General features: G+C 38.5%; 1 protein-coding gene across 2 annotated transcripts in view; it reads right to left on the bottom strand.

The window, feature by feature from the left end:
- PLCG2 (phospholipase C gamma 2) overlaps positions 1 to 20137 on the bottom strand; it is a 183977-nt gene that overhangs the window by 11251 nt on the left and 152589 nt on the right. For both annotated transcript variants that reach the window (XM_007476120.2, XM_001371741.4), the window contains exons 26-32: positions 19542 to 19644; positions 17134 to 17343; positions 13824 to 13969; positions 11029 to 11143; positions 5501 to 5668; positions 2238 to 2326; positions 38 to 222 (exon numbers count right to left, since the gene is read on the bottom strand). In XM_007476120.2, the coding sequence (XP_007476182.1) occupies positions 38 to 222; positions 2238 to 2326; positions 5501 to 5668; positions 11029 to 11143; positions 13824 to 13969; positions 17134 to 17343; positions 19542 to 19644 (1016 nt within the window). The remainder of the gene's footprint in view (positions 1 to 37; positions 223 to 2237; positions 2327 to 5500; positions 5669 to 11028; positions 11144 to 13823; positions 13970 to 17133; positions 17344 to 19541; positions 19645 to 20137) is intronic.

Raw genomic sequence — 20137 nt, 5'->3', positions numbered from 1 at the left:
TGAGATCCCCAATAGAACTGAATCAGTGCTGCCTTACCTCCTGTTGCATTTTTCCTGATACAGCTGCAACTGATTTTCATTGACATTGAATTCATTCACCAGGGCATCTCTGTTAGCATTGCGTATGTTCTGATGAGTGTCATAGAGAAAGAGTTGGTTGTTCAGCTCCTCTTGCCGCCTTCGAAGTTGGCGACAGGAAGAATAGAGCTCTTCTTCGCTTTCCTGAAAAGTAAAGTGAAGACCAGCAGTCACTGAAGATGCAAGCTCAGAGTCATCTACTGTGCATGTCAATCTATTATGTCATCTAGTATGAATGTCAAAACTGGAAGGGGTCTTCAAAGTCATCTGGCGGAACACTTTAATTTAAAAAGGAGGAAGCTAAAGCTCAGAAAGAGAAAGCCAATTTGTTGAAGATCACCCACCAGGGAAAGAGCAGAGCCAGGTCTAGAACTCAAGTGCCCCTGACTCATAGACCAGGCTTATTTCCAATTTAAGACCACAGAAGGTCTATTTCACACCTCCCTATTCTAATCAAAATAGCCAACAGGGAGATTGAATCTACCATATCCCAGGCCATTCCCAGTAGTAGGGGCAACAATCAGGATCTCAGACAAAGCAAAGGTAAAAATGAAATCTAATCATAAACTCAACTATTATCTAGTCTTTGCCCAAATCATACACCTTGTGATGGCTATAGCATCGCTAAAAGTGGCTACCTTTGTTATTGTTCATATTTGTTTAAGTAATTTCTAACTCCTCATGACCCCAGTTTGGGGTTTCCTTGGCAAAAATGTTGAAGTGGTTTGCCAATTCCTTCTCCAGATCATTTTACATTTTACAGATAAGGAAACATAGCCAAATAGGGTTAATTGACTTGCCCAGAGTTATCAGCTACTACATATCTGAGGCCAGATTTGAATTCTGGAAGATGAACTGATTCCAGGCCTGGCACTGGCACTCTATCCTCTGGGCCACCTAGCTGTCCCACTATCTGATGAGGAATACAGAGCTATTCCCATTCCTAGCCCATGCACTAAATAGCCTGGACTCATAAGATTTTTCAATTCTTATTTTTTATTTTATTGTTTTAAAATCAGACATTGTACCTGCTCTTAGAACCACCCTTCCTTCTCTAATTCTTATTATTCTTTTTTGATTTGGGAAGTCAAGATAACCAAGCTTATCAGAATTATGTTTAAAGTAAGAATAAATAGGCTCTGAGTTTAGTGCATAGATCAGGAGTTCTTAATCTTTTGGCTATCATGGACCTCTTTAATCTGGTGAAGCCTGGGTGTCACTTCTCAGAATAATGCTTTTAAATGCATAAAATACCTACAGGATTACAAAGGAAATCAATTATGATGAAATACAGCTTATCACAATTTTTTTTAAAAGTTCCCAGGTTAAAAACTCTAGGAATAGCCTGAGATAGTTCATTTAACTACTTAAAGGCCTTTTTTTTTTAAACATCCTCCCTTGTTTTGGGGCTACATTCTGGATCAGAAATATCAGACATGCAACCTGCAAACCTCATGTGGACCACAAGACTTCAAAGTGCAGTTAGGACAAGATTAGAATGTAATTGGAAAATATTTAACAGAATAAATAAAAATACACTAAAACACAGATAATACTATATTTTAAAACTAAGTTAACATGGGACCCACAAGGATCTTTACCTATAGTTTAGTAGTCTCTATTTCTATTGAAATTTGACATCAACTGTCTAGAAAGTTGAGGTTGCCAATATCATCTGCAAGTATGTGAAGCATTTCTGTAATAGCTAACACATATCACTACAGTTTACAAAGAGCTTTTATATGATATCATTTCATAACATTAACCAGTTACTTGAGCTAGCTGACCAAAACAATAGAACTTAGAGTTCTAGGGGACCATAGAAATCCTCTAGCAGGATAGTTTGCCCATCTTTAGAAACTCTTGGGAAGAATGCAGGAAGAAAGTAAGAACCATGGCCTTTAAGGGTTTTTTATTCTCCTAATACCAGACTCCTAGTAGAAGTCTGAGAAGGAAGAGGTCCAATGGCTTGTTGATGAACCTATAGCTAAGATTTTTAGTTCTCTATTTTTTTAAAAAAGTAATTCTTCATTCAATGCTTTAGTCTTCACAGCCAGTAAAGCTTACCAAAAGGTAGTTTAGTTGAGTCCAAGTAAAAGTCCTGAACCACCCACAGAAAAAGAACCAGGAGGAACCATCTCTTATTTCATTCTACTCACCAAGACAGGGCGCATCTCACAGAAAACCAAAAGGGAGGCCAGTTCAATATCTTCACTGTAACCATTTTTAAGAGGAACAGATCTAAACCCTGGAGTACAAGGAGAAAACAAACCCACATAAGTTATTATGTAAAGGATATTAAGAACCTTTTATTTTACTCTGGGAGGACAATCAAGACTTCACCAAGGTGTTCAGTGCCCTTCATGTGGCCATTTTTGAAATATTACAAACTCAATTTTAAAGAATACTAGAGGTAATTTCTTTCTTTTTTTTAGTTCTATCCACTCTACAGCAGTCAGCAGATTTAAAGAGACAGCAATAGACTCAGCCTTTAGGCAGGACTACTCTATTCAAAAGGGAGTCTCTCTTAGTTTTAAAGATTCTTGTGGAAGGGAATTTATTGCTTTCCTAGGCAATTCATACCACAGCTGACCAAACTTGTTGAAAAATTCTTCCTTATGTTCAAGCTAAATCTTCCCCACTCAAATTCTATTTTCTCATAAAGTAGTAGAAAGAAATAAGAAAAACAGTTCCTGAGGGCAGATTATTTCTGTTCTGAGAGTCTGAAGAAGAAAAATAGAAAGGAGGGTAAAAGGAATACACAAGTACAGAAAGGAGAAAAGGGGGAAGTAGAACTTAGGATTTCTCATAATTGGGGTATGTGAGAAGAAGAATATACAAACATAGAGCAAAGGGGTTGAGGGAGTGGGTATCAGATGAAACTCAGTCTTATGGGAAGTGGACAGAGGAGAGTTGAAAACACACACATGTCCACACATAAACCATTTGGTGTGGAAATATATAAAACTCAACAGGGAGGGAAATGAGTATTTGAGGTGGGAGAGGTATTAAGAGAGGATAATACTGGGAAGAGTTAGAAGCAAAATGAATTTGCTACTATTGAAGGAGAGAGGAAAAAAGAGGGGAAATTTATATTTATATATATATACATATATAAACTTTCCTCACCAGTCTTCATCTTCAACCCTGAAATTATTTTAATGGCTCTTCTCTGAATCTTGGAAGGTCTTATCTCACTTTGTCCAAAATGCCAAAGTGGGAATATTCAATAAAGAAAACTATTAATGGGCTAACAGACATAAAATTAATTTTAAAAAAACACCTTTTCATTCAAAGTAAGTAGCATAAGTACTATTTTACGTGACTATTTCCATCCCAGGGTCCCCTTTGGCCACCAGGTGGGTGAAGAGGCATGATCTACTTTTTTAGAAGAAATGAAATAAATACAGTTAGTCAAGTCTCCAGTAATCCTATGAAAAGGCATATAGCCAATGAGAGGCACTGTCCTGGGAAAGAAGAATTTGCTTCTGGCTCAGATGTCCTGGCAAGAAAGACTATAGTGTATGTTGTTGCTAAAAAGGAGATGAAAAGTGCTTCCAAAGTCAAGCCTCATTGATTTGGACTAACTGGGGAGAAGGCCAATCTGGATCAGGAAAACATTTGAATTACAGGAATTGTTTTAAACGCCATTTTATTACTTTCAAGTACATTCTGTGAGATGACTGAAGCTATCCAGGGGATGATGCCAAGTAGAGTTTCTTTGGGACTTACCCTACTCATGGACAGCGAATTGATTTTTATTTAGGATATAAATAAATGGATACTTGTAACACATTAAAGAATAATAAACATTGAATGTGAAATCTTGCTTATGTTACTAATTTGCTTGCGAAATTCTTTTCAAGGACAGTCCAATAGGAAAACCTCAGTTAAGCCTCATCTGATTTAAGAGAAATTCTCTAAAAGGTAACATTTAAATCCATGAGATATTTTCTAAAAGTATTTTTTGAATCCATGATATCCGTTTATTTAGGAAGGGAGGTTAGGCAACATTGGAACTTTGTTACATGAGAAATACATAGAAACCATTACTCAAAGTGAATCTTTGCTATGTCAGCAGTTTCTTAAAAAACCTTCAGAGATTTGATTCCAGTCTTTGTGGAGGCAAAGAGTTAAAGTCAGTTAGTCTATGGTTTTTCTCTTGAATGAAGAGTAGGTAGAGGGATGGCAGTGAGACATCAACCTCATAAAGAACTCATAGATTACATCTAAGCATAGGTGGTTTGTTGATGTAACTTGCTCCAGTTGGCCCAGTTACACCAGCCATTCATTTGACATTTTAAAAAAAGTTTATTCCATGCGAAGGCACTAGATTAAAATGAAGTAACCTCCGCTCTCAAGAACATTACATTTTCTTGAGAAAATACATGTACCCCAAAGAGTAAACAGAAAATAGGTGAAATGAAAATACAAAGGAATTAAATGGGAAGGAAATGGCACTAACAGTTGGGGGAATTAGGAGAGGTTTCTTATGTTAAGAGTGACACTTACCCTGAATGTTAGGATTAAGCAAAATCAATTGAAAAAGAATTAAAATGGAATATAACTATCTAACAGCCCAGGAAGGGGAAGAGAAAGTACAGAAAAAGTGCTTTCAATTTTACACAGTAGAACAAGTCTAATCATAACTGTCTTGAACATGTAGCTCTCCTGCTAAAAAAGTTCCAGCAGGTCCCTCTTGCTTCCAGGATAAACTATGAACCACACCATTTGGCATAGATAGCCTTTCCCATTCTTTCTTTTGCCTGTTTTTCCAGGCCTTCCCACACCTTATTCTCCTTTATGAACTTCATGTTGACCTACAGCCATCCATGATACCCATTTCCCATCTCAGTGCCTGTGTATAGGCTGATTTCCCTTCCCAGCCTATGCCTGGAACACACTCCTCCTCACCTCTGGCACAGAAAATCTCTAGCTTCTTTTGGGGCTGAACCCACCTGAAGCCCATCTTTATTTTTCCAAGTGCTAGAGCCCTCCCACTTTTAATATATTTTACATTTTCTTATCAGGAAACTCATTAAGGGCAGGGACTGTTTCACTTGTATTTGATCTCCACTGCCCATTGGTTTAAAAATGACTGCTGAATGAATGGTGCCAGGTCAGTGATTACCCAGCTACAGAATTTCCCTGCAAAATAGCCCACTTTGCTTTCAGCCTGGAAAAGGTTGTGGTAAGATACGAAGGTGAGGAGAATATCATAATACCAGAATTTGTGATTATGTTTCTGGTTAGGAAAGAGATTCATACACAGGTCCCAGGAATTGGCAAGCAAAATAATTCTATTTTGAACCTCTGAGGCAGAAATTTAAAATAACAGAAAGACATGCTGATCTATGACCAAATTGGGACAAGGAGTTTGATGAGAGCCCATATTTAACTATTTGATTGAACTGAATTTTACCTGATTTGATTCCTTTAATGGGATAAGTGGCATGTGCCAGAAAGTTGGGATCGCTGAACATATCCTCCTCATAAACAACAAAACGTAGAAATGCGAGATTTGGGTCATAAATTTCAAATGTCACTTTTTCCTGAGTAGACGCCCAGACTGGACTCAGACCATTATCATCTGGAATAAGACCAAAACTTGTAAGAGAAATTATACTTCCACACCTAACTGGCCAAAACAGAAGTTTTCTACTCAGATCCTTTGAAAAATATGTTGATACCCATAGAAGACACTACAGATTTAAAGCAATATAATTAAACTTAGACATCCACAAAGACTCTATACACTTCCAGAGTTTCCACATCCCCCAAAGCATTCCATTTTTCCCTCTGTCCTTCCCCTTGTCCTAAGGGAAAAAAGTTCTCTTTTCCCATGTGAGAAAAGGTAGTGATTTTCACTGCCTTACCTCCTCAACTCAAGACAACAGATATGTGGTATATCCATGCTATTCCCTCCCTGATGATTTTCCCCCCATGTAAGTTCCTTAAGAATGATGATTGTTTCCTCTTTTTTTTTCCTTTGGGTCCCCAGCCCCTAACATAATAGTGCTTGGCACATAGTAGGCTCTCCATAAATGCATGTTAAATTAAATAGAATTGAACTCCTACTATGTGCAAGGCATTCTTCTTGGCATGCCAAATACCAAACTAAAGCAAGATGCATTCCCTTCCCCAAAGGAGTTTTTCATAAAGTAGATAGATGAGATAAATACACAGGCTGCTAAATGTAAGTTACAAAGGCTTTGGAAAGGATCAATGATTCAAGAGTGAAAGGATAATTGTTTTATTGCTTTTATATTATTGATCATGAACCAAGTGATCACATATGATCCTTTAGCTAAGTAACTGCAATTATGATTTTTTTAAAAAGACCCTGTTAGTAAACTATGTCTATAAGATGGCAAGAATAATAAAATATCAATACCACAGAAGTATAGAATAATACTATAGAATATTAACAATACTATAGACTAACAATATTATTATAGAATAATAATACCATAGTATTAGAAAGGATATAATTTGATATTTAGAATATCATAGCAACTAAATTCATTTAGAGCTTTTCTTGGAGGAATAAAAGCTTTAGGTCTATGTAGTTATCTAGGGAAGCTGAAACTCATGCAGAAGGCATTGGATTCATTTGAGGATGGTGAATGAACCTGATAAGATCAGATGAAAACAACCTTGGCATGTCCAGGAATTATTTGACATCTTGAAGACTTATGTCAGGCTCCCAAGGCTATTAAAGGCTTCCCAGCATAGTATGACCAAGGAAGATTACCTCAACCTAAATAGTATGATAGCTAACCTTGTACTGAATCTGGGACTTCGTAGGAAATGTTCCAGCCCCTGGTTCCCAAACACCGCTGCTTTCTTAACATCCTCAGTACCTTCTGCTGGGTTAAAGATTAGTTCTCCAAATCAATAAAACATGTGGTTGTACATTTACACGGGGTCTTCAGCACAGTGATATGGTGAGATCTCTGGCTTTAATTTATCACAATTAAAGTTTGCATATTCAGCTCAGGATTATAGCCTAGAGATTCTTTATTTCTAACAAGAGAGGCTCAGGAAAGGGCACTTAGTTGGTCAGCATCAGGGAAAGTTAGCACAGTGAAGATAGCACTATGCCAGGACTCAGGAAAATGAGTTCAAATCTGCCCTCTGACACATGACAATAATATTACTATATTTTATATATTCATATATATATTAAATATATGCCATACTATATATACTATGGTATATATAAATATATAGTGTATCTTTTAAATATATAAAATATTTAAATATAGATTTGTGTACATATAAATACATAAAATTACTATATGCCAGACACTGTGCTAATTGTTTTACAATTATGATCTCATTTGAGCTTCCCAATAACACTGGGAAGTATAAACTCTTATTATCCCTATTTTACAGATGAGGAAACTGAATCAAAGAGAGAGTGACTTGATCAAGGCCACACAGCTATTTACTGTCTCAAGTTGGGTTTAAACTTAGGTCTTCCTGACTCCAGGCTCAGAGCTCTATCCATTGCATCACCTAGATACCTAACTGGGTGACACTAGGCAAGTAAGTCACTTAAACTCTATCTCAGTTTCTTCAACTATAAAAAGGAGATAAGAAGAGCACCTCCCTCACAAGATGAGGATCAAATAAAATAACATTTGTAAAACTGCTTAGCACTGGGGCTTCTTGGTGGCTCAGAGGATAGAGAGATGGGAGGTCCTGAATTCAAATCTGGCCTGAGATACTTCCTAGCTGTCACCCTGGGCAAGTCATCAACCCTAATTATCTACCTCTTATTGCTCTTCTTGAAACCAATACTTCATACTGATTCTAAGATAGATGAAAAGGGTTTTTTTTATTAAGTGCTTAGCATAATACCTCGCACATACTAGGTGCTTAATTAATGCTTGTTCTCTTCCTTCATGGAAGAGGTAGCATCTGAGCTAGCCTTGGAGAAAAGGATGAGTCCTTCACCACTTCTTCTGGCCCCTCCTCTGACCCCAGCAGCTAAACGGATGAACCTACCTCCAGGTGCAGCCCCCTTGATGTTATAGCCACTATACTTGCCAGGATTAGAAGGAAGATGAAAGAGTAAAAAGGATGAAGAAGGTTGGGAACAAATCAGGAAATTCTGAGATACAAAGACTTATGAAAGAGAAAATGAAGATAGGCTGGTAGAATGAATGATGAGTGAATGAATGAATGAAAAAGCATTTAAGCAGAGTCAGGAAGCCTCATCTTCCTGAAATTCAAACCTGGTCTCAAATATATACTAGCTTGTGCAACCCTGGGCAAGTCACTTAACCCCTTTTGCCTCAATTTCCTTATCTGTAAAAAGAGCTGGAAAAGGAAATGATAAACCACTCCAGTATCTTTGCAAAAAAAATTCAAAATGGAGTCACAAAGAGACACAACTGAAACATGACTGAACAACAGTGGATAGAAGGAAGGGGGTTAGTAGTAAGGAAGGTCTGAATTCAAAACCTTCCTCAAAACTAGCTGGGAAACCCTGAGTAAGACACAAGTTCTTTGTGCCTCCATTTCCTCATCTGTAAAATGAGGATAAGAATAGTATCTACTTCTTCAGGTTGTTGTAAAGACCAAAAACACAAAGCATTTTGCCAACTAAAAAGTGCTAAATAAATACTACTCACTATCATCATTATTCTGATTATTACTACCACTACTAATAAAAACCATGTAAGCCCAGAGTCAATTACACACACACACACACACACACACACACACACACACACACACACACACGGTAGAAAAGGCACACCTAAAACCAATTCATGCATAAACTAAGCCTGGAAGAAATGCTGGTTTTAATACTCATTGTCAAGATCCCTGCTGCTCAGCTTGTCCTTTTATTTCCCCCAGAACAGTAACTAGCTCACTAAGGAGAAAAATTTGTCCTCAAAAGAATCCTCAGGGGATCCAAACCCTTGTTTGAGCCCAAAATCTGCACGGAGGATGTAGTTCTCCCTCCAGACACTGATGCTGAAGGCTCCTAGATGAACAGGGATGATCTGTGAACTTCAGGAGATCTGCCCTAATTAAGGCAAATTCCTCAAAGGCTCTTGAGCTGCCCAAGATTAAAGGCTGCACTCATCAGGGAAACCCTACAGAAACAACAGTTTTTTGCAGAGTTCAGTTAGTTTGGGTGAGTCTGGATACCGTGTCAGGTTAATGACACAGATGGAACTGCTGGGTCCAAAGGAGTTTGCTTCTACTTAGTCCAGGAGGAAGGAATGTCTCACAGTAGAAGTCCAGGTATTCAAAGTCCATGTACCACAGGTCCTGGCATGGCAGACCTAAACCCTCCAGTCCCTGGTACACCTTCAAGTCACAGAGGCATTATGGACCCATGCAGAAGTAAGTGCCCAGTCTTCCTATCAGGAAAAGTCCAATGAGATGACATCACAATCCTAAATGGCTTTTGGGGGTCAAAGAGACACAGAGCTGAGACCAAAAGACTTCCTACCACATACTTGCTAATTATTACAATAAAGCAGCATACCACTTCAGGCAATTTGCCAATAGTGGCAAAAAAGCTGGACTTGGGATCAGAAAGATCTGAGTTCAAAGCCAGCTCCAAACACTTAATAGCTGTGTGACTCTGGGACAGTCTTTTAACGTCTCTCAGCCTCAGTTTTCTCATCTGAAAATAGAGATAGTAGTAAATGAACCTCATGGGGTTATTTTGAGGCTGAAATGAATATGTAAAGCACTTTGCAAACCTTTAAATGTTAAATAAATGTGTGCCATTATTATTAGCTGCCTGGATCTATCTCCTGCTAGATAATTATGAGGCTCAATAAAAAAAAAATTTTTTAAATGCTTCAAAGACCCATAGCAGAAAGGGATTGCTAGCCAACAGATCCAGTGACTGGAACTCCTTGAGTGCTGAGATTAGGGTTTTGTTTTTTGTTTTTTTTGCCTATCTCTGAATCACCAGAGCTTAGAGCAGACCTGGCACATAATAGGAACTCAAGATTTGTTCACTGGCTCCCTGGCCCTGCTAAGTCCTCAGGTTCCTCCTGAATAATGGCTGTATATTACATCTGTGCACATTAAAACAAACACATATGGAAACTGAAGGGATGTCCCTTAACTGGGAAATAGCTGAACAAATTTTAGCATATGATAGTGATGGAATACTGTTGTGCTATAAAGAATGATGACCAGGATGACTTCAGAAAGAGCTGAGAAGACTTACATGAACTGATGCAGAGTGAAATAAGCAGAACTAGGATAACATTATACACAGTAACTGAAATATTGTGGGATGATCAAATGTGATCAACTCTGCTACTAACAACAATACAATGATCCATGATAATTCTGAGGAACTTATGACAAAGAACGCTATCCAACTTTGGAGAAAGAACTGTTGGAGTCAGAAGGCAGATGAAAGCATATGATTTTTCAGTTGTTTATTTGGGTTTATGTTTTGGGATTTTGGTTTTATAAGATTATTCACTTACAAAATTAATATGAAAAAAATAAAATAAAGAAAAAATATAACAAACAAATAAAAAACCCTAAAACCTCAGTCAGGAATGAGCCCATTTTCCTCAGAGTCCCTCTCCGGGATGACATTGCTAAACTCAATCAATGTCTATAGACTGAAGGCCAACTGAATGTTCAGAGCCTGAAGCGCAAGAATAATGTGTCATATGACATTAGTGAAATACCCATTTTTCCTCCTCTGTGCAAACTCTAATAAAAGTTGCTATGCACACATTTTGCAATTGCTGACATCCTTTTTGGATGATTGAGTGATTGTTATTTTTAATCCCCTACTTGTGGGTTCTAAGGCAGAAAAGCGATAAGGACTAGGCAATATGGATTAAGTGACTTGCCCAGGGTGACACAGCTAGGGAGTATCTGATCTTTTGGGGTGATTTAAAACTACCCTCATGATTTAAATAAAGGAAAAGTTGCTAGGATACTTACTTACTACCGTTGTCTTGAATTTGTTATTATCATACTCAGTGCCACAAATTTCCACCTCTACAAATGGACAGGCAATGCTTCGGCCAAGCTTGGGAAGATGGCGGGCCCCCAAGACCTAGGACACAAGGGACAGCAGTCATTCCAGAGCCCCCAACCCCTAGAGTATTCCACATTCTTTTTCAAAGCACTAACAGCAATTGACAGTTGCTCATATGAATGCTGAAAATTGACAAACCTAGGGAAACAATCCTTCTTTTGGCTGTAGAGAGAACAATGATATGACTTCATCTGCTTCTAATGTGCTATGGATTTTCCACTGGAACTCTGCCTTCCAAAGATCTCATCTGAATAATTTAGAACAGAGTGTATCTGTTGTGGCTGGTTGTGGAGAGAGCAGATTAAAAATCCAGCTATTTTTCTGGCAGCTAGTCTTGGTCAGCTAGAGTATACTTACTTCGTTGACAGCCATTTATCTTTAGTGTATCAATGCAGATGCCACACTGCTCTCAATGACATATTCCTTTGTTTCTTTCTCTGGGGAGGGGGACTATGAAAAATTCCTAGGGGTTGGCAAGTTGTTACTAGTTATTTCTATTTATGAAGAGAGGAAAAAGACAGAAGCCCTATATGTCCAGGGTATGAAGCCAGGAGGTAGGAAATCAGCTATTCTTGTCTTGCCTCTATTTGAAATGTACTGCTCTTTAACAGAAAGCAGAGAAGCTCCAGAGCCCCACTACTCATTTCAGTTGTAGTAAGGTGATTTATGTGTATATGACTATATTTAGCCACTCGGAAGTGCCACAAATTCAAGGGCAGAATGTAGAAGAATAGCATTTCTTCTATATTTGGTCTTTATTGAAGGCCTTTTTTTAGGATGGGACAACGTTGGAAGGACTACATAAAAATGGGCACACTACTACACTACTGAGACAGATGTAAAATGATTCAACCATTCTGAGAAACAAATTGGAATTATGCAAAGAAGGCAACTGGTAGCTGGATAGAATACTGTGATTGGTTTGGAATCAAGAAGACCTGAATTCAAATACTAACTCAGAAACTTACTAGCTAGGTGACCCTAGGCAAGTTCCTTAACCTCTGTTTGCCTCCCTTTTCTCAACTGTAAAATGTAAATAATAATAAAAAGTCTCATATAGTTATTGGGAAAAATCAAATGAGATATTTGTTTTTTTTAAAGCATATAGTACAGAGATGTTTATTCTTCCCTTTGCAAAGAAAGTAACTAATATGTCCATATTCTTTGATTCAGAGAAACCCTCCAAGGAGTATATACCCCAAGAAAGTCAAATATAAGAAGAAAGGTCCTATAAATACCAAAATATTTATAGCAGTTCTTTGTGGAGAAGCAAAGAATTGTAAATAAAGCAGATACTCATCAAGGTATAGATAATGATTAACTAAGTTTTGGTACATGAATAGATGGAATGTTATTACTCTGAAAGAAACAATGAAGATAACAAAAACAGACAAATATGAAAAGTGAAACAAAATGAAGTTACCAAAACTATGAAAAGAACAGAGATATCTGACTACAATCATATAAAGTACCACCACAAAACAATTAAAATTGAATGCTATGAAATTATAAAGACCAAGGTGAGTCCCCCAAAAAGATATAAGATACAACCCCTGATTCTTTTCAAAGATGAGAGATTATGGGTGTGTAACAGCATATGGGCAGTTTGGAGAGAAGAGTTCAAATACGGTCTCAGACACTTACTGGCTGTGTGACCCTGGGAAAGTGACCTAATCCTGTTTGCCTCAGTTTCCTCATCTGTAAAATGAGCTGGAAAAGGAAATGGCAAACCACTCCAGTAACTATGTCAAGAACCTCGCCCCCCAAAAAATAGAATGAGGAGTTGGATACGATTTTTTTTAAATGACTAGGCAATAACAATCTCAGCATATCTTGTCAGGCTTGTTTTGTTGGAGTTCCCCCTCATCCTTTTTAACTCTTTGTTAAAAGAGGTGGTTTTCTGGGAGGTAAAGGTGAAAATGGGAGAGATACTTTGGGAAATGTAGGTGACACACAAAAAAAGATGTTTTCTTTTTTTTACAAAATTAAACCTTTGTTTCATGAGTTTAACTTCTGGATTTCCTCAAACCTTGTGAGAAACTTGATGCAGGTTTGTTTGTTTCTCTCATAGTTCTAAGAGGAAGAAAAAATTCCTACGGAGCCAATATACTCCCAACACCACAGGTACAAAGAGAAAGTCTGACATCACCATAAACCATAACAGTTCTCAATGATGAACTCCAACCAACAAATCCAAAAAGAGTAAGACTGGATTTTTTTTTTTAACCTTTGGGGAAAATGGGTGGGTATTTGATGTTTTTGTTTTTGTTTGTTTTGTTTTGATGTCTTGCTTTTGCCTGAATTTTCTCAGAAGTCAAACAGATTTCTGTCCCATAGCAGGTAGACCCACTGAGCTATCAGAGCTGCTGCCAATCAAAGCCAGCTGATAATTCACCTTGTCTAATGAGAGCAGGGTATACACAGTTTGGGCTGTTCATTTCCAAATGTGTTTCCCCCAAAGTCACTGTACAAGCCAGTGAGAGAAGGAATGTCTTTTTCCTGAACCATATATTGTTGAAATAAGGAAGGAAATGCATTCATCAGAGAATTCAGTAATTACATGCCAAGAAGTGATGATTACTCCATCATACACAAGCCTTCCCAATGTCCCAGTATCTTTTACAGCAATAAGATCCCTGACCCCAGGGTTTGTCCTTCTATTGCCTTAAATGACCAAGGGGAAAAGAGCTGGTTTTACCTTCACAGTGAGAGTCATCAGGATCTTCCTTTGTGATTCCAGGGGTGTCGGATCATAGTTTTCATTCCTCATGCTTTCAGGCTGTAGGACATAACCAGTCCGGCCATTAAGTGCAAATAAAGCATGGTTTAGCTGCATATATTTGTCTGGGAAGAAAAAGATGGTATAAATAAAAACATCCTGTTAAAAAATCAAATGAGCACACAGAAGCCCTGCAACTTGCCCAGTGAAGTGAGGGATGGGCAGAGTCCTATTTCAATGATCAGAAGTCCTTCATTTCATGCTCTGAGCCTGAGGTTCCAGGGAGCAACCAGGTTCTCTCCAGCCTCTAGAACTGTGGCATGGAACCCTCAGTAATCAGTCTGGTATAGCCTATGGACGGATCCCTTCTCAGAATAACTTTTTTAAATGCATAAAATAAAATACTTAGGATAACAAAGAAAACCAATTAGATTAAAGTACAGTTATCAAAATCTTTTTTTTAATCCACAAAACTCCTGAAATCTATCCACAGTCCCAAGTGAAGAACCTTTGCTCAAGAGTAATGTGCCAATGACATACACATCAGCCAGAAGGGTTTCACTTTCAGCTTCCCCTTTCCTCTAACATGCAGCAACAAGCTGAACTCAGGGACATCATTGCTGATTTGTCTGAAGTCATGAAGTGGCCGATTAGGACATGGAAGTAGCTGGGCACTCCAAAGGTGTTTGGATGGATGGGGAGGCCACATTATAATTATGCCTCAGTGCTTCTTCAGCAAGGGCAGGTCTTGAACAGCAGCTTGGGTTACCTTAGCCACTAGGACACTAGGGTTGCCATTCAAGAGCTACCCCTGTCAAGGGCGCAGTTATTCAAGGCTACAGTCTTAAAGAGAAAAAAAAAGTTATTTTCATGAATATGAATAACTAAGCAAAATCTTGTAAAACCTATGCCCCCACCAGCTTGAGGAGGAGTTCTTATCCTGTCCCAATGCCTAGCTCTTATAGAGGTAGCATGTCAATTCTATGTCTCTATTTTAATATTTTATTTATTTATTATACTGTATTTTATAAAATATATAATTACTGTCTATGTCTATGTCTATGACATATGTTTTGCAAACCTTGAAATGATTTACAAATGCTAATCAATGTTATTATTACCTCAAATATTTATTACAGTAGGAACCATATGGGAGAAACAAGGGGCACAATGGAGCCTCAGATAAGTCACGGAATCATACCTGAGTAATTCAGGACCCACCATGGTGGGATTTAGATACCCTCCCTTTTTATTCATGGGATTAAGCAGTCCTACCCCTCAATCAAATCAGTGTGATGTAGTATATCTCAAGAGACACAGATACTAAACCTAGCTCTGCCACTAGCTAAATCTGTGACCTTGGGCATGCCTTCATCAAAAGCTGACTGTACTAGATTACCCCTTTGTGGCAAGGTTAATCAAGAGAATGCTGGAGATAGAATTTGCCAAGATCTTAGTAAAACACTTAAATTCTCTTATATAATTCTTCTGGACAGGATGGAGAGATGTTAGCTTGATAATAATTCAGTTAGGTAGATTCAGAACTGACTGGATGACTAGACCAAAAGAATAGTTATTAATGGGTTTATGCCAACAACCTAAAGAGAGTTCTCCAGTGGAATGACCTAGAAATTTGTGCTGGCTCTATCCTGTTTAATAGGCTATCAAATGACTTGGATACATAGCTGGCACCCTTATCAAATTTGCAAACAACTCAAATCTAGGAGGAGTATTTAACATTTGGCAATTAACAGAATGAGAAACTAAAAAGATCATCAAAGGCCAGAACAATGGGCCAAGTCTAATAGGATAAAATTTAATTGGATTGCAAGTACAATATGAGTCAAGTACGAAAAAGAAGGCAAAAAATTTAATCTGATTTTAGGTTGCATTAAGCAAGGCAGAATCTGAAGGATGAGGATGGCTATAATGCCATGGACTATACTCTGCACCTGACAGACCAGATCTAGACTACTGTCATCAGTTTCAGGTACCATATGTGAGAAAAGATGCAGATAACCTGGGAAGCATATAATTGAGGAGGGCAATTGAGATGGTGAAGGATGCCCAGTTAAAGCCACAAGAGGAGGACTGGTGGAACTAAGAAAGTATCACCCAGAAAATAGAAGCAATGCTCTTTTCCACATCACTCTTCTTTTTCCACTTTTTCCTTAATGCCTCACTTCCACTAAATTCCAAAAAAGACCAAGAGGAAACAATGGTCAACAACTAAGGGTTTGTTTGCTCACATGCAAGGTTGGCCAAAAAATAATTTATTTGACAAGCATTTAATTTTATCTTCAGTTGATCATTAAATGTAGTTTGATGGCTATTTCTTTTTAAGCAGCATAACTGAGCCTATAGCCATTGTTTTGTCTGATTTCAGGGGGCTGTACAAACTCAGCAGTGCCATAGTCTTCACAGAGTCCTCAGTAGGACATTCAGACAGAAAAGATGACCCCATCCTTGGCAACCTGCTGGGGGCCATGAGACCATGACAACTTGACAGAGTCACACATGGTAGCCAGGGGAGACCACAGAGTGGTCCTTGGTGAGATGTGACTGCTCACTCTATCCCCTTTACATGACTTCTTTCATCAATGCCCCTTACCTATGAATTGACATGATTATTATTCCCCGTAGTCTCAAAGGAAATAATGCAAGAGCAAAACACATGTACCCTTATTCTCCAACACATCACCAAAAGATCAGACCCTCAAACCCAATCCCAAAAAGACTATCATGGGTTAACTTTTACTTAGGTACATAATTCCCAGCAAAACTACAACTACAGGCCAAGACCAAAACTTTCTCATGAAGCCAGCACACAAATCAATCATAGAGGCTCATACAATACGTACAGGTACAGTACAAGTACACTAAGCTTCAATATGCCTCAGTGACTAAATTACGCAAATCAGTAACTCAAACTCCCTAGTAAGCCACCTGTGACAAAATCATTTATCTTGTATTCTGTCTTTAATAACAATACAAAAATATAGAATGTTAATCAAGTGATTTGTTAAAAGTTAATGTATCACTTTTCCAATTATCTCTCTTTGATTTTTGTATACCTGCATGCCAAGAAAATGGGTATAAAAGTAAATCCCAGGCCTGGGAATGTTGGAGCACCTTTGAGATGCAAAGCAGTCCCATGCCATAATGATTAAGCTGTCTTCCATTTGTTATTTATTTTATTTTATTTATTTTGACTGATCATTTTGCCACCAGTCAGGAACCCTGGAGTCGTGAGTGAGGCTGGTCCCTGACCACGGCAGCAACCCCTTACCTGCTGTCTGGAAATTCAGAGCAACCATCTGAGCGCCACAAAGCCAGAGTCGAAAAGGATCATAATTTGATGAGTCCACCCTTTGGCCTTTCGGGTAGACCCGAGTCAGTCCCTTTTGATTGTATTTCAAGAGATCAATCGGCTTCTGCCTAACGATGCTGTCAGCCTTGGTCTCCACAAAAGAGCGAATTTCTCTGAAATCAGGATTTTCTGCTCAGACATACAAGAAAGGAAATTAAATTGTCATTCAACTTCAAGACTCTGACACAGTCACAATCATAGCTCAGTCCTAACCTACCATGCAAAGGACTGGATGCTGTGTCCAAGAAACAAACCCAGGCAAACTGAGGAGACCATTACTTTGGGCATGCCAGTGCCATCCCATTTTGTAACCATAACATTCATCCCCATACCCCAAGACCATTGCCTCACACTCTCAGGACATCAGAGGTGGGCAAGCATTTTCCAAATACCAACTAAAAGGTAAGATACTTTCAGGAAGGGAGGAAAGGGAGAGGGCAGAGGGAAAGGCTTGATATAATGCACCTTGCTATTACATAGATTTTGGTACACTTCTGAGTGGACTCTCCCAAAGAGGCATATTATTGCCCAGTCTGGTTATATGACATGGCCCAAGAAAACTGTCTCCTTGATTTAGAGCAACTCCTTGTTGCTGAGTTGTTTTCAGTCATGTCTGACTCTTGGTGACCCCATTTAGGGTTTGTTTAGGGTAAATTGTCATTTCCTTCTCCAGGTCATTTGAAAGGTAAGGAAACTGAGGCAAGCAGGTTAAGTGACTTTCTCTGGGTCACACAGCTAGCAAGTGTTTGAGGCAGGGCTTGAACTTACAAAGTTGAGTTTTCTTGACTCGAGACCTGGAGCTCTATCCACTGTGCCCACCTAGCTACCCTTGGAACAACTAAGTGAGCCTAATTTCATATTTGAAATATAGAAGGGAAAACTTGCCACAGAAAACCTTCATGACTCTCCTTGTTGCCTGCCTCCTTGCTTGTTAGAAGTCTGCTCTGCTTCACTGAATAACATTCTCTCCTGGGTTGAGCGTAGCCTTGAAATAATTCTCATGAATTATAGGAGACAGGGAAAGCGAGGGGGCTCAGTGAATAGAGAAGCAGACCCAGAGACAAGGTGTCTTAGGTTCAAATCTAGCCTCAGATACTTCCTAGCCATGTCACCCTGGGCAAGTCATTTAACCCCCATTGCCTAGCCCTTACCGCTCTTCTGCTTTAGAACTGATACTTGTATTGATCCTGAAACAGAAGATAAAGGTTTAAAAAAAATTGTAGAAGACCGCATGGGGCAGTAGAGAATCCTGAATTGAAATCTAACTCTACCACTTGATAGCTATGTGACCTCACTTCTCTATGCCTCAGTTTCCTCATCAGTAAAATAAAGACAAATAACCATTGTGCTGCCTATATCACAAGGCTGCTTTGAAGATCAAATGAAGATAGCCTCAAATCAAATGGGGGAGAGCTTTGTAACCAGGAAATACTTCAGACATGTAGAGAGTTTTTAGAATAATTTCTATACTCTCAAAGTTCCTTGAAGAATAGAATTCCAATTTATTACAGAAAACCTGCCTATGACTAGAAGAGCACTAATAGGCGCATGAACAAATGACATAATCCTGGGCCTTGCACACAGGGTTAATAATCACTCACTTTTATACAGTACTTTGAGGCTTACAAAGTACCTTCCTAGTAGGCACCCAACAGATGTTTGATGAATAAATGAACAAGCTTCTCTGGTGCACAGACTGTCTCTGATTTGGTTCCACTGACCATATGCCAGGAGCCACCTGCTCTGAGACAGAAATGGTCACGCTCTGACCCTCCTCTTATCCCTACGCCCCTTCAAGCCCTGTTCCATCTTCCTAGTCCTTGATATGAAGTGAATGAGAATAACGGTCAATATTTATATACCATTTTATAGTTGCAAAGCATTTTGTATGCATGATCTCATTTGATCCTCCCAGAAACTCTGAAGTAATATAACAATTATTATTTCCATTTTATAGATGAGAAAAGGCTTTACTAAGGTCCAGAGAGGAAATGACTTGCCCAAGGCTATATGGCAGGCAAAAAAAGTAAAATCAGGACTTGATTTCAGGTCTTCCTGACTTCAAAACCTGAGTTCCTTCCACTACTACCATACTGTCTTCTGGGTGGATGGAATGGGGTAGGAGTTGGTCCTGTCCTTTATTCTTTATCTTTCCTGTGAGCCAGGGCAATAGGAATCATTATATGTAGGAGAAGCTATCATTTTTCCTAGAGTTCGGTTTCCATCTGGAGTCCAGAAATGATAAATGCAATAACATTGCTCTTCACCAAACTTAAATAAAAGCAACTGCCCAGGAATGAACCAAGATTATGAAATTAAGGAATTACCTAGATTATCCTTGGTTTTGCTGGTTGGTTTACAGTAGACGACTAAGTCAGATAGCTCTATGGCAATTGATTGGTTCTTCTCCCAATATTTCATGTTGGTCTCCTGTTTGGAATAAAGACATCCCAGTCACCAATTTTTGTGATCAGCACAGATTTCATGAGGACTTCCAGGGAGTCAGATTTTTCATTTTAGAATTTTACTTTTTATAAAAGTCTTCAATCTTGTCTCCCCAGGCCTGAACACTTTCAAAGACTAGGCAAATTTCTTTCAGGTCCCACACCTACTAGCCCATGCCAATGGGAATTATTCTCAGGGCACCCTTCTTTCAAAGGAGTTGTATATAGAGAGGGCAAAATTCCATGAGATTATAACCCATATTTCTAAATAGAAACATCTTTTAAATGAGCATCTCCCCACTCCTACCCCTTATGCCTCAAACTATGAATAATTACTGCATTCAAATCTCACTCATCTACAGACTAATAAAGTTTCATCTTGTTCCTGTTAATAGGGAGAAATTATTATTCTGAGGGGAAACTCCAATTGCTTCTACAAATATTCTAAAACTTACTGCTCCAACATTGTAGCAAAAGTC

Source organism: Monodelphis domestica, chromosome 1 (assembly GCF_027887165.1).
Source record: "Monodelphis domestica isolate mMonDom1 chromosome 1, mMonDom1.pri, whole genome shotgun sequence".
NCBI lineage: Eukaryota > Metazoa > Chordata > Mammalia > Didelphimorphia > Didelphidae > Monodelphis > Monodelphis domestica.
Note: the sequence above shows the minus strand (reverse complement) of the source record. Positions and strands in the feature narration are given on the sequence as shown.